Source organism: Tupaia chinensis, unplaced genomic scaffold, assembly GCF_000334495.1.
Source record: "Tupaia chinensis unplaced genomic scaffold, TupChi_1.0 Scaffold000335_1, whole genome shotgun sequence".
In the NCBI taxonomy this organism is placed as follows: Eukaryota; Metazoa; Chordata; class Mammalia; order Scandentia; family Tupaiidae; genus Tupaia; species Tupaia belangeri.
Genome location: NW_006159829.1, coordinates 4,066,703 through 4,080,522, shown reverse-complemented (window position 1 = coordinate 4,080,522; position 13,820 = coordinate 4,066,703). Strand labels below are relative to the sequence as shown.

The window sequence follows — 13,820 nt, the reverse complement described above, 5'->3', positions numbered from 1 at the left end:
CCTGTTTTGTGTTTGTTGTTTTTTTTTTTTTTTTTTTTTTTGCCAGGGGGTTCATGTGCTCCCAGAGAGAGATGGCGGGAAAGTGAGAAACCAACCCCCAGGGAGACGGCCACACCGCAATCCCTTCTCTCCATTATCTCTTGGGATTTGGGGCATGCATGCACACATATGTGCCTAGTGTGATTTTTCAGGCCACTGACCAGGACTCAAACTGTGGTCAGCCATGCGGGAGTCCAGCACCCAAACCACCATGCCACCCACTGGCCCCAAAACCTCTTAATTCAAATCACAAGATTCTGCCAGAGACTTTCCACCCAGCTTCCCCTTCCTTCCAGTCCCCCTAGTGACACTGGGCAAGGCAGCACTAGTTCTAGGCTCTTCACACCTATGCAATGAGGGGCGGTGATTCAAAGAATGAAGGAGTAGGTGAATCTATATCTGACGTTACCACAATGCTACATGCTAGAACCGGGGTCCCCAACCCCTGGGCCATGGGCAGGTACTGGTGCTGGCTCTCCCAGCTCTCCTGCACTCACTTTAATGATCTGTCAGGACCAGCAGTTGGCATTACAGCTACGTCACTGGACTCCCATGAAGTCAACTGTGGTTCGAGTCCCAGACCTGGCAGCTTAAAACTCACGCCAGGCAGGTGTACGTGCGTGCCCAAGATCCTAAGAGGATAGTGAAGGGGAAGGGATTGAGGCGTGACCATCCCCCCAAGGGGAGATTTCTCACTTTCTGTCTCTCTGTCTCTCTCTGTCTTTCTGGTGAGCACACGTGCCATATAACAAAAACCTCTCAAAAAAAAAAAAGTAAAAATAAAAATAAAAAACCTCAGTGTCATATTTTGGTAATTCCAGCATTCTTTCAAGGTCTTCATCATTATTCTATGTGCCCTAGTGATCTTCGGTGTCACCACTGTAATTGTTTTGGGGGCACCACAGACTGCACCCATGTAAAATGGGGAACTTAACATACTAACATTGTGTGTGTGCAGACTGCTCCCACCAGTCAGCTGCTCCCATCTCTCTCCCTCTCTTCAGCCTCCCCGTTCCCTGAGAAACAACAATGAATAACCCTCGGCTGGCCTCTAGGTGCTCAAGTACAAGGAAGAGCCCACCACTCTCACTTTAAATCAAAGCCAGACTAGACGAGTACGTGACACACTCATGCTGGGAAAGAGCATTACATATGCTGGAAAGATGTACAGTAATTAAATGTAAAACAAAAGAATTAAATAACTTTTTAAAAGCTAGAAATGATTAGGAAGGCAAGCCGGAAGCTGAGATAGGCCAAAAGCTAGACCAGACAGTTAACCAAGTCGTGACTGCCAAGGAAAAGTGTGTGATGGAAATAAGCAGCCCTGCTCCAGTAAGCACCGGATAAGGCAGTGGAACGGCCTCACTGCAGGACACAGGAAGGCCGAGCGGTCTGAACAGATCAGGCCAGCCACAGCTAATGAAAGCCAAATCCAGACCTGAAGCAAGACCAATGAAGGCCAAGAAAAGTGAGGAGGCTGCAGAAAAAAAAATTAAATCCGGCAGAGGTCCTAGGGGTGTAAAGAGAGAAGCCATCTCTAACACGAAGCACAAGGAGAAGAATCCAGCGCTGGTGCAGAACCATGGCTCATCTCCCGAGGGTCTGGCTAAGATCACGGAGGGAGCTGGTTAGGTGGAACAGCAGATTTCAGTGTAGATGAACGTGCCGCAAAGAACACACCATCTAGGACCCCATAGTGAGAGAGGAGAAGGAGATGCCTGGCCTCAAAGCTTCAGAGGCTGCCTCTCTCGGTAGGCGGGAGGAGCTGGAGCAGCGGGTGGCTGGACGTTGAGGCCAGCGCTCATTATCATGCACAAACCCTGGTTAAGAACTGCGTGCAGTCTGCTCTGTTGTGCTCTATAAATGGAACTACAAAGCCTGGATGACAGAACATCTGTTTATAACATGGTTTACTGAATATTTTCACACCCACGTTGAGATCTACCACTCAGGAAAAATACATCCCTTTCCAAATGCATTGACCATGTACCTGGTCACCCAAGCTCTGATGGACATGTATGGGGAGGTTCACGGCGCTTTCACGCCGCCAGCACAGTATCCACTCTGCGGCCCGTGAATCAGGGAGTCGTGAGGCTTTGAAGCCTTATTTTTGAAGAAGTACATTTTGTTAGGCATTAACTGCCATAGTTATTCCTCATGGATCTGGACAAAGTACATGGAAAACCTTCTTTCTGAAAAGGATTAACCATCCTGGATGTCATTAAGAACGCCCGTGATTCATGGGAGAAGGTAAAAACGCGCTTTAACAGGGGTTTGGAAGACACTGACCCCAGCCCTCATGGATGCTCTTACAGGCTCAAGACCAGCGGAGACAGGAACACGCGTGTGGTAGGATAGAAGGACTAGACTCGGAAGTGGAGCCTGCAGATGAGACGGAACGGCTGCAACTGCATGTGAAAACTTGAACGGATAAGGAGTGGAGTCTTATGATGAGCAAAGACAGTGGCTTCTGAGATGAGGAAGATTCTGTGAATGTCGCCGAAATGACAACAAAGGATGGAGAGCGTTGTAGACGCTTAGTTGATAAAGCAGTGGCAAGGTTTGAGAGGACTGACTCCAATTTGAAAGAAGTTCTAGTGTGGGTAAAATATTATCAAGGAGCATCGCATGCTATAGAGAAACCTTTCGTGAGAGGAAGAGTCAACCGATGTGGCAAACTTTACTGTTGTCTTATTTTAAGAAACTGTCACAGCTACCACGGCTTTCAGCCAGCACTCTGATCTGTCAGCAATCGACACTGAGGAAAGACCCTCTGCCAGGAAAAAGATTATGACTCAAGGTGAACACTTTCAACAATAAGGTGTTTTTTGAGTAAAGTGTGTACACCAGCTACCACGGCTTTCAGCCAGCACTCTGATCTGTCAGCAATCGACACTGAGGAAAGACCCTCTGCCAGGAAAAAGATTATGACTCAAGGTGAACACTTTCAACAATAAGGTGTTTTTAAAGTAAAGTGTGTATAATGATTGCCTCTTCGACATGCTGCTACTGTGCACTTCACAGGCGATGTGTAGTAGACATATAACTTCTACAGGCACTGGGAAACCTCAAATTCACATGACTCACTTCATTGCAATGGTCTGGAACCAAATCTACAACACCTCTAAGGTGTGCCTGCAATAGAACAGGGTTAGGTTGTTGGAAAAGTCATGACATATTTTTGTCTATTAAAAAGTGCATCGTGACTTTTCTGATAACCCAACAATACTCATAATAAAATATTAAAGTAATATTAGACATGCTAATGCTGACAGTTCATCTCCACAATGTGTTCACAGTGTCCCAGGCACTGAGCACTTTACACTCCTCATTGCATTTAACATGTCCCCACCTCCGTTCTATACAGAGACACAATTAATATCTCCTTTTCATAAACTGTGAAATGTAAGCACAAAGAGATGAAATCATTTGCCCCAAATCACAGTGTTGATGTGTGAAAGACCGTAACTGTAATGTCTTCACAACACCTCACAGCGTCTGCACAGGCATCAGCTCACCGACCAGTGTCCCAGGCACTGAGCACTTTACACTCCTCATTGCATTTAACATGTCCCCACCTCCGTTCTATACAGAGACACAATTAATATCTCCTTTTCATAAACTGTGAAATGTAAGCACAAAGAGATGAAATCATTTGCCCCAAATCACAGTGTTGACGTGTGAAAGACCATAACTGTCATGTCTTCACAACACCTCACAGCGCCTGCACAGGCATCAGCTCACCGACTACTCAGCAATCGCACGAGCTAAGTATTGTTACTTCTCTCTACCTTCTGGCACACTGGAGCTCAGCGAGGAATGGTGACTGACGGCCACCTGGAAGTCTTCATGGCAGAGTGAGGAGTACTAGGGCAGTTAAAATCTGGGTGTCCAGATGCCTTCTCTCTATTTCCCTGCAGCCTCCGCCAGCCTCTGCCCTGGCAAAATAGAAGCTCTTTTAACTGCTTACTAAGTGGAAGAGCCCTGAATAAAGCCCAGAGGCATTTAGGAATAGGGTAGGTTCAGCATCCCAGGTGCCCCTTCTCCAAGGCCTAAGTTCTATCCCCAGCTTCCTCCTGACCCCAACAGTTTCCGCATTTTGTGATGGTGAGAACACTAGCTCTCTGAACTCCATGTCTCTATAGACTCAGGGCTAAATTCAAGATTGTCTAGCCGAAGGGAATGGCAGGTGAATAAAGACTTGCCGTGATGAAATTCCCCAGATGGTGCATCCCTCCAGAATTGCACTGTTGGGGTGCCTCAGAGCAGAGCTCACCTGCCTTGTTGGTTACCCACTCAAGATGGCAGGCTCCTGCATGGCTCCTGTTCTTCAGGAAATCCTGCAGTGGACAGCAGGGACGGGGCGTCTCAATGGGCTCCTACCTTAGCAATAACAGTGAGGCCAGTGGAGCACTGTTGTTCAGAGACCACTCAGTAAAGGGAGTCAGAGATGAGACCAGACAATGCCAGAGAGAACTCCGGAAAGTTCCGGAACCTTTGCCTTTCCTTACAGATGTTACTGTTCTAGCCTGTTGGTTCCTTCAGATATCCAATAGATAACTGTGAGAATAGGCATGATTCCTGAAGAGAGTGGGCTCTGTGAGACAGGAGCTCACCCCTTGGCACTGGTCCCCAGAGGTTCTCAATATTGTACTTCAATTCCTCCTAGAGCCCTGTAGGCTTAAAGGAAAATGGAAGATTCCTTTTAAAATTAATCTGTGATGTGTTAGTCTCAGAAACAAAATGAACAGCAGGGTGTGGGAGGTAATGGTTTCCAGAGTCAGAGTTACAGCTTCAAGCTCTTTCCTCACCACTCAGTATTAATGGCTTTGGCAAAGATGGTGAAGTGCTCTGAGTCTCGGACATTATCTGAGAACAGGAATCATCAACCTAGCTTCAGGACTGGTGTAGCACAAGGGCACGGACCATGAGAAAAGTGGATTCTGATGGCTCGCGTGATAGAATCAATCACTTCCTCTTCAATACGGGCTCAGGAAACCTTTGCTTTCTAACCTAAGAACTTAACTAGATGAGTATTTAGGAGTAAATATTTTCTGAATCAGAGAGGGTACTTCACATGGTGAAGATAATCAAGCCAGGTATACACATTCTAAGGAACCTCTGCCCTCAAGAACTCAGGAGATACAGAAGTCATTTCATTATGAAATATCTGTCCTCCGGGAAAGGTCACCCTGAACCCAAGTTCTCACTGCTGTTAAGTGTCACCATCATACCCCTGTAATCCACTTGCTAAACTTCTCCAGCTGGGCTCACCAATCAGCTACCCAAAGTGGCTTTGAAAAGAGAGTACTCTAGCTCTAGGTTGTCCATTCATAGGAAATGGCCTCTAGGGTTTATCTGCTCACTAGGGAAGTCACTTAGCCTCTCTGAGTCCACGTTTCATCATTTGTTACAGGGTTCACACTGCTCTCAGAAAGGAATATGGATGCACTTGGTAAACTGTAAAAGATGATTAAAAATGCTAGTTATCTGTGTTCTATTAATAACTGCAATATTCCCTCACATCCACAGGATGGTTCAGTAACAGGAGAGAAAGTGGGAAAGACAGGAGGTTGGTCTGAAATTGGCAAGGTCAACCACAGAAATACTTTTATAAGGAATATATGTAGCTAATGAACCTCAGTAAAGTACAGAAGGACAAAGGAAAAACATAAGAGAAGAAAGGAAAGGAAAGGAAAGGGAAGGGAAGGGAAGGAGGGAGGGAGGGAAGGAAGGAAGGAAGGAAGGAAGGAAGGAAGGGAGGAAGGAAGGAAGGAAGGGAGGAAGGAAGGAAGGAAGGGAGGAAGGAAGGAAGGAAGGGAGGAAGGAAGGAAGGAAGGGAGGAAGGAAGGAAGGAAGGGAGGAAGGAAGGAAGGAAGGGAGGAAGGAAGGAAGGAAGGATGGGAGGCCAGCCTAGAGGCCTAGTCTATAAGGGCCCCTCATGGCCACTTGTGGCTTGACAGGTGTCACTTGTTGACTTGACAAGCACACTCAGCATATGTGCATATATGCCCCAAACCCTGACAGGATGGAGAAATGGAAGAAAAGATTGGGGCTTGATCACACTATATTGGGACGGGCTTTCCCCTCTTTCTATCTCTCTCTGGCTCTCTCTGGTGAGTATACATGCCCTCTTCCAATATTTCTTCAGAAATGAAGAGACAAAAAGAGAGAAAAGAGGAAATGGGAAGCCCTACAGTGGAGGGAAGGGGTCTGGATTCCCAAAGATTCTGCCACAGGTAGGCTGAGCTGAACAGCTCACTTCCCTCCCCATCTCGGCTGATGCACCTGTGAAGGGAGTGAGGCAGGGTAACAGGCCTTCTGGCCTAAGGTGGCCATAAGATGCCTTGAGATGACAGCGGAATGCTTTGGGTACAGGAAAATCTTAAGCAAGCATCAGGTACTGTTACTGTGGGAAGACCACTCCAATCCCTACATTTCACCCACAGAAAAGAAATCAACACTCAGGTTGCTAAGAGAATGCGACATGTCACACAGCTAATCCACTGCAGAAGACAACCAAGGCTCAGAGGAGAAGAGCCTTCCTAATTTCATGCTGACAGCAGTGGTCAGAATTTGTGTTTGATTCCCAGTCCAGGCTCTAGCCTCTCTCTCATACTCACCTCTCCTTCCCCACATGCACACTCACTGCCTCCATGATCCCATTGGGAGGCCCACAGAAGCATGACCATTTAGCAGGAAATAACTCTCCCACACACACCCCTTGTCTGCATCCAGAGCCCCGGGGATCATACTGCTGCCTCCTTGGGAAGGATGAGAGAACCAATGTTTCTCTTGCTCTTTGGGTGGATTAAATATGGGGACTGATTTCTAAATGTTGATAAAGATATAGCTTAATTCAAGAGTTACCATGTCAGTGTGATTCTTCCTCTACTTAATAGGACACCCTTTAGGTCAGGGTCCTTCAGGTTGGGTCTTGGATACTCCTTCCAGAGTGGTTTCTGGACCAGCAGACTGGCACCTCCAAGGCCCTGTTTGAAAGACAAATACTCTCGCCCACCCTAGATCTATTGCACTAGACGCTCTGGGAATGGAGTCCAGTAAACTGGTGTAACAGTCCTCCAGGATATTCAAACACTGGCTCTGTTGAGAGCCACTTCTCAGCACAAATGCACACAAACCGTGAGATCAGAAAATAGGAGCTCAAAGCTTGGCTCAGACACACAGAGAGAAGTAACATCACCTGTGCTTGGTCCCGCAGTTGTTAGCGGGTGATATCCGCCCCCAAAGTTAAACTACATAGCACATGCATACATCTCCATGGGCAGTAAGTGCTCACAAGTATGAACACTACTCTTAGATGTTCTGTGAGTGAGTGAATTGAGACAGGACAAGGTCTCTATCCTGGCTTACCCAGAACATGATTTCTAATAACACTCTCAAGGCTTCCTAAGCTTTGGAGTTACAGTAGTCTTCCTGTCTTTCTGGAGATGGGGGTGGGGGAGGCAGTAGGCAGAAGGGCTTTGGCATTTGCAGCTGCCAGCTGCCTCTGGGGAATAAGACCTCATTAATACTCAAAATGCCTAAGACGTCATTTGGTGTATAAAAAATGGAAGTTATACTAGTGTAATGGTAACTTAATGTGTATGAGCACTTTTTACAAATATAAGTCATTTATTTCCATTAGCTCATTTAATCCTTGCAGCAACCCTCTGCAGCAAGTGCAATTATAGCTGTTAATTTATAGGTGAATAAAGCAAGGGTTGCCAGGGTTAAGAAACTGACCCACTGCCACACAGCTGCTAAGTGGCTGAGTAAGATCTGAAGTCAGCCAGCCAGTCTGGGGTCCACACCCTCAGCCTCTTTTGCCCTTCCGCTCTGGTAGTCCAGCACTTATCCTTCCTGTAAACACATTCCCTCTCTTGTATGAAGCCCTTGGTCTCGTAACTTGGCAAGCACCTGAGCGTCAGACGGAGCTGGAATAAAAAGTGCAGACTCTCCTATTCCAGCCATGTCTAGGGCTGTGAGATCCTGTGAACACAAAACTTATCCAACACCTTCTTCAGCACCGTGGACAGGGCCAGTAGCAGCTTTATTTATTCTAACTCTCAGCATTTTGTCCCAACTTACGAGGTTATTTGAGGGCACATAAGCAGCTAAACTTATTTTCCCCTAAACCCTTTAATTATTGTAAAAATAGAAGGCACTCAACCACCACTATCCAACCCGATAACCATGAATAATGTGCATTGATGCACGGGCTAAGAATAGGAGATGGGGGTGCTGATGAAGCCAGCCATGAACAAAGAAGATGGCATGAATACATCTTAGAAGGTGCACACAGATGAACACAAACGTATAATTTATATGTTATGGCTCAGAGGCTCTTCAATACAGTCTTTCTATATAATAAGTTGATTCCTATAAAGGATATGGTTTTTGAGGATCACAAGTTCCCAGATACAAGCATTGCTTTCAGTGCGGACGGGGGAGTTGGCATTGATCAATGCAGGGTCAAGGGAGGGGCATCCCACTCGTGTGTTTTTTTTGTCTTGGAGCAGAAAGACACTTCACCCCTGCCAACTTGCTAGCTCAAAAACTGAACAGCCTGGAATGCACTAGGAGGTCAATAAAAGGCTTGTATCGTGATTCGTCCCACTGCATGTACCTTCAGCTCAGATGACGTCAGCGTGCCATGCCAGGCAGGAGCACCAGCGCAGGCCTGTGAATTTGCACAGCTGCATTGCTGACACCCATCCTGTGCTTTCAGGGAGAATCAGAAAACGTAGTGTGTCGTTATCTCCTGCGACGCCATGTATTTTGCTTGTACCAGAAACCCCTCCTCTCAGTCTGCTGTGACAAAATACTATAAACTGGGCAGCTGTAAACAGCTAACACGTGATTCTCACAGTTCTAGAGACTGGGGAATCCAGGACTGAGGTGCCAGCAAGTTCACCACATGGAGCTTGCAGGCCTACCTTCTGGCTCACAAATGGCTGTCTTCACATTGACCTCACACAGTGGAAGGACAAAGATGCTCTCTGGAGCCTCTGTCATAGGGCACTAATCCCATCAGGAGGGCTCCACCCTCATAACCTAGTTCCCTCCCAAAGCCTGACCTCTTCACGCTATCACGTTGGGGGTAGCATTCCAACATACACTTGTGGGGGACAGAAACACTGACATTCAGACCATCACGCTCCTAAGATGTAGACATATCTTATGGTTTGTGGAGGCCTTTCCTGGACTCTGCTCTGGGAGGGAGGCAAGGAGAAGAAAGTCTAGGCAGAGCTCTGTCTTCACAACCCCCTCACCTCTGCTCCCAGATGTCTTCTCATCTCACAATTTCAAGTAAAGCCTGCCTTTGAAAGATGGCCAAGACAGACCTTTGCTCAGGTGAGAAGACGTGAACACACACAGTGGCTGCCGTAGTGGGATCAGGGAAGCATCACTGTGGGTGCTGGAGGGTCCCCACCAACCAGAAGCTCTCACTGCTGGAATCGCCCGACCTGCCATGTGGTGGACAGAATGACATTTTCTGACCATTCTTCACTCTGCCTACACCCTCTCCTTTACTCTCAGGGGCAGGATGCTGACTCCGTCAAGCTCCAGAAACCATGTCCCCATTGCTGCCCCACCTAGCCCCTCCTCACGGCACGTGGCCCCAGTGTGAACTCGGGATCTAGGAGAAGCCAGAGCTTTAAGCTACTTTGTCCTGAGCTGATGGCATCAGTGAGTGCCCTTCCGAGTCTCAGCGTCGTCTTCCATGAGATGGGCTAGCTATGGAGCTTTAAGCTACTTTGTCCTGAGCTGATGGGCTAGCTACACCTTCTCCCTGCAGCTGGGGGAGAACGAGCAGGGCACTGCTCCCGGCTCAGGGCCTGAACTGGGAGGTCACTGGAGCTGAAGCATCCTTAGGATGTCAGCACACACAGGGGGCCGAGGTTCTGCGGGGGGGAAGACGCACAGACAGGCAGGGAGAAATGACCTGAGTGTCCACAGGCAGATAAACCGGTGCGGGGGGGAAGACGCACAGACAGGCATGGAGAAATGTCCTGAGTGTCCACAGGCAGATAAACCAGAACCAGCAGGTGGTCTCAGACCACATCAGCCGGGACATGCACCAAACACACTGGGCCTCGCCTGCCACTACGTAACTCAGAGCAGCAGCTCAGCACCGGCACGTCACGGCAGCACGTGCACCCGTGAGCACTCGCGTTCCGAACAGGACAGTGGGAGTAAGTCCAAGGGAGGCAGTTGGGTCTGAGGCAGTCCTGGCACCCTGACCTGAGAGGCTGGCAGTTCACGGTGCACAGCACGGAAAGAAGTTACTCCATCCAACTACAAGTCATCAGAGGACAATGGAGCAGCGGGTGTGTGGGGGTCTGGTACCTGGCATGCAATGAACCTGTGCAGGTCCTGCTTCTCTGAGACCCAGGGCCCAAGCTGCTTCAGCTGACTGCCACGAGCCAGGCTTTCTTTCAGTCTTCCCTAACTTCACCCTGATGGTCCCAGCTTCTCTTTCCTCGGTTCTGTAATCAGCGCCTTTTTTATTTCACTTCACACTGAACTGCTCCACAAGACCCCCACCCCACGATTTCAGACATGCAGATGGGAGTCACACGGCCCTGTTGTCTTCTTCAGGATGTGCAGTTCACGTCCTAAGAAGGGGGCGTCCCAGGAGGCGGGAGCAGCCTCTACTATCCATCCAGCTCAGAGACCACTTTCTCACCACGTTCATGCCCTGGCAGATTTACGGTGCTGGCAAAAATGGAAGAAAATCACACGAGATGACGAACCGATGTTTTGAGCCCAGTAAAACCGAGCTGAGTTTCTGGTATTTGTTTGCTGGTTTTTCCTGGAGCACCGCACTGAGAAATCTGAGCACACACACTCCGTAGGAAGTTCTACTTACTGCCATACGGACTTCCATAAAAATGCCTAAGAAATGGCTTTTGATTGTTATGATTTAAGAGCCCCATGTTACAGATGAGGACACTTACACACTAACCAGAGACCATGCAGATACTGGCAGAGCTGGGACCCCGTTCCAAGCCTGCCAACCTCCCATCCTGCTTCCTTCCCACGTGTGCCCTGCCCTCCTTCCTCCCAGAGGCCTGGGTCCTACGGAAAAGAGGATAATCCAGAAACAACAGACCTGCACAGCTGACAGACCTCCAGTTTCAGGCCACTAGAGGATGCTGTGCTTTCAGGAAGAAGTGATGACACGGTGGTTCCTCAGGGTTCCTCCCGGAAAGGCTCCAGTCTACCCAGGTGGGAAGGACTCTTAGGATGTAATCCAAGGAATTCCCGTGGGAACACAGGCGCTGCCCTTGTTTCCACGGAGTCTCTAACTGTTTGCAAAGTCCTGTAGATGCACCACCATGAACACAGACCGACAGCAGCTCACCCAGAGGAAACCACTGGCCAGCATCCTCACTGCCTCACTGTACATAACTCTACTCCCAATTGCTCTGTAACAGCCCAGAGAGTGGCTATACGTTGTCACCATCACTGTCACCATGATAGTACTAAAAGTTATGAGGACTGGCTGTGACAGCCACTATCAAAACCTTGACATGGATTTTCTCCCTTAATCCTCACAGCAATCCCAAATGGCAAGAACTACTATATTATCTCTTTCAAGAAAAGAAGACTGAGTTCAGAGTAGCCTAAGGACAGACACGTGGTTAACATGAGGAAGGCAGAGTTAGAAACTTGATCAGCTGGACTCCAGGGTCTGTGATCCTTCCTCCAGAAAGGCCTGGCCCTTAGGCCTCAGTGTATGGAGGTGCACAATCTATTTATGCATTGGTCTATTTCCCCAGTATGTATTTAGCACCAGTTGTCTTCCAGGTTCTTCAAAAAAAAATCCATTTGCTCTCTTTTTTCCCTTCTCCATTTCTGACCCCTGGACTCTGGGGCATCACCTACAAGACTGCCTTCCCTCTTTGTCATGGCCTGCTCAAACGTCAACTTCTTCAACACACAATTCCCTGAGTTCCCCAAGATACATGGGTCTAATGCAATTCTCCCAGCCACCTTCTTCTTTTCTGCTGACACTACACATGCTTCACGCTAGAGTCAGGGAGAACACACAGGGGCTGAGCACTCAGACTAGGAGCCCTCTTCTCCCCACCACTCCTTGCCAGCACAATGGCAGCACATGGCTCTCTCCAGCCTACAGCTCCCCTCTCCTGTCTTGCTCCCTTGGAGAGGTGCGATAAAAGGAGATGCTTACCTTCTCACCCTTCTCTCCTTGGACAAAAGCTCCTCGGCCCTGGAAAAAGGAAAGCATAAGGCAAAGGTTTACTACAGAGTATCTGCACGATGACACGCACATGGCAGCACTACCCTGAGATCTGAAAGACTGGAGGCTTTCTCACCAGCTCTTTCCAGGAGACACTAAAAGAGATAAAGGAAGTCACTAGAGATTTACCAGTAAGCCAAGTAAGCCAGACTGTGAAAGACAAACACTGTATGCCCCTGCCCATTATACACCAAACATCTGCACTCTACGGCAGAAATGGAAAGATCTGAAGATACAATGGTAAGGAGGACAAGTGTAGACACCGGCGAATGGGGGGTAGCAGAGGGTGGGTGGGAGGGGCTCAGGTAGAAATACTTAATATTGATATAAAAATATGAATTTTTCCAATGAACATGGTAATAACCTTAATTTGATTTTCATGTACAGCATACCTACTGTGAAAAACCATATTTATGGTAAAAAGATGTATAATAAATGAGAATAAGAAATGATAAAAATTTTTTAATTTACAAAAAGGAAGACAACTATTACTTATTGTGTGTGGATTCTCATGAATAACATCAAATTTAATTCTTCTAATAACTCAATATATTAGGTATTATTTTGTTCTTTTCATAACAGATTTATTGAGATATAATTTGCACATAAGAGTCACCTACTTAAAAAGTACAATTCTAAGATTTTTAGTATGTTTACGGAGTTTTACAACAGTCACCAATATCAACTATGGGGCATTTTCATCACTTTAAAAGGGACCCGTGCCCATCAGCAGTCACTCCCCACTCCCCTCTATCCCCAGCCCAAGGTACATACATTTTTCTCTCTCTGTGGATTTGCTACTGTGAAGTGTCTCTAGTAATTTTTCCCATTACAGTCATTACAATTTCTAACTCCAGAACTCCCATTTCTCTTTTATACAATATCCGTAGCTTTATTAATATGCCACATTTGGTTAGATATCGCCATGACACTTGCATTAACTTCTTTTAAGAATGGTTTCCTTTAGTCCCTTGAACTGACGTGTGCTCACTTTGATGCTCCTTAGGCCCACCTCCTGCCCTCCCACAGGTGGTCCCTGCTGCCTGATCCCTCTTCCCCTGTGTCTTCTTTTTCTGCGTCTTGGCATGTCTGAGTGTTTGGTTGAAAACTGGACATTTTAGGTAACGTATGAGCAACTCCGGATGTTAACACTTCCCTTTCCAGAGGTTGTCTTGCTGTTTTCCAGCTTATTTGCTTATTGATTTGGTAAGATTACTTAGTGACGCCATCCCCTTTCCATGGTGCTACGTCTCTGACATCGCTCTTCAGAAAGCATGGCCTGGGACATGCATGCAGGCCCTCTGGGATGACAATGCTTTTTACTTTCATCTTTTAATTTTTTTAAAAAGGGTTTATTCGTTTATTGTTCTAAGACAGAGAGAGAGAGAGAAGCACCCTCAACAGAGTCTTCTTGCTGGGACTCTCCCCCAGGAGAGAGGGCATGCTTAGGTAGGGTAGCCCTGGGATGCAAACCCACAACCTTCCCATGTGGCTTTACGGCATCAGCAAA

General features: G+C 47.4%; 1 protein-coding gene across 1 annotated transcript in view; it reads right to left on the bottom strand.

Moving 5' to 3' along the window:
* Window positions 1–13,820, bottom strand: part of COL22A1 (collagen type XXII alpha 1 chain) — a 272,600-nt gene that overhangs the window by 192,100 nt on the left and 66,680 nt on the right. The window contains exon 12 of the mRNA XM_027773278.1: window positions 12,242–12,280. Coding sequence (XP_027629079.1) covers window positions 12,242–12,280 — 39 coding nt within the window. The remainder of the gene's footprint in view (window positions 1–12,241; window positions 12,281–13,820) is intronic.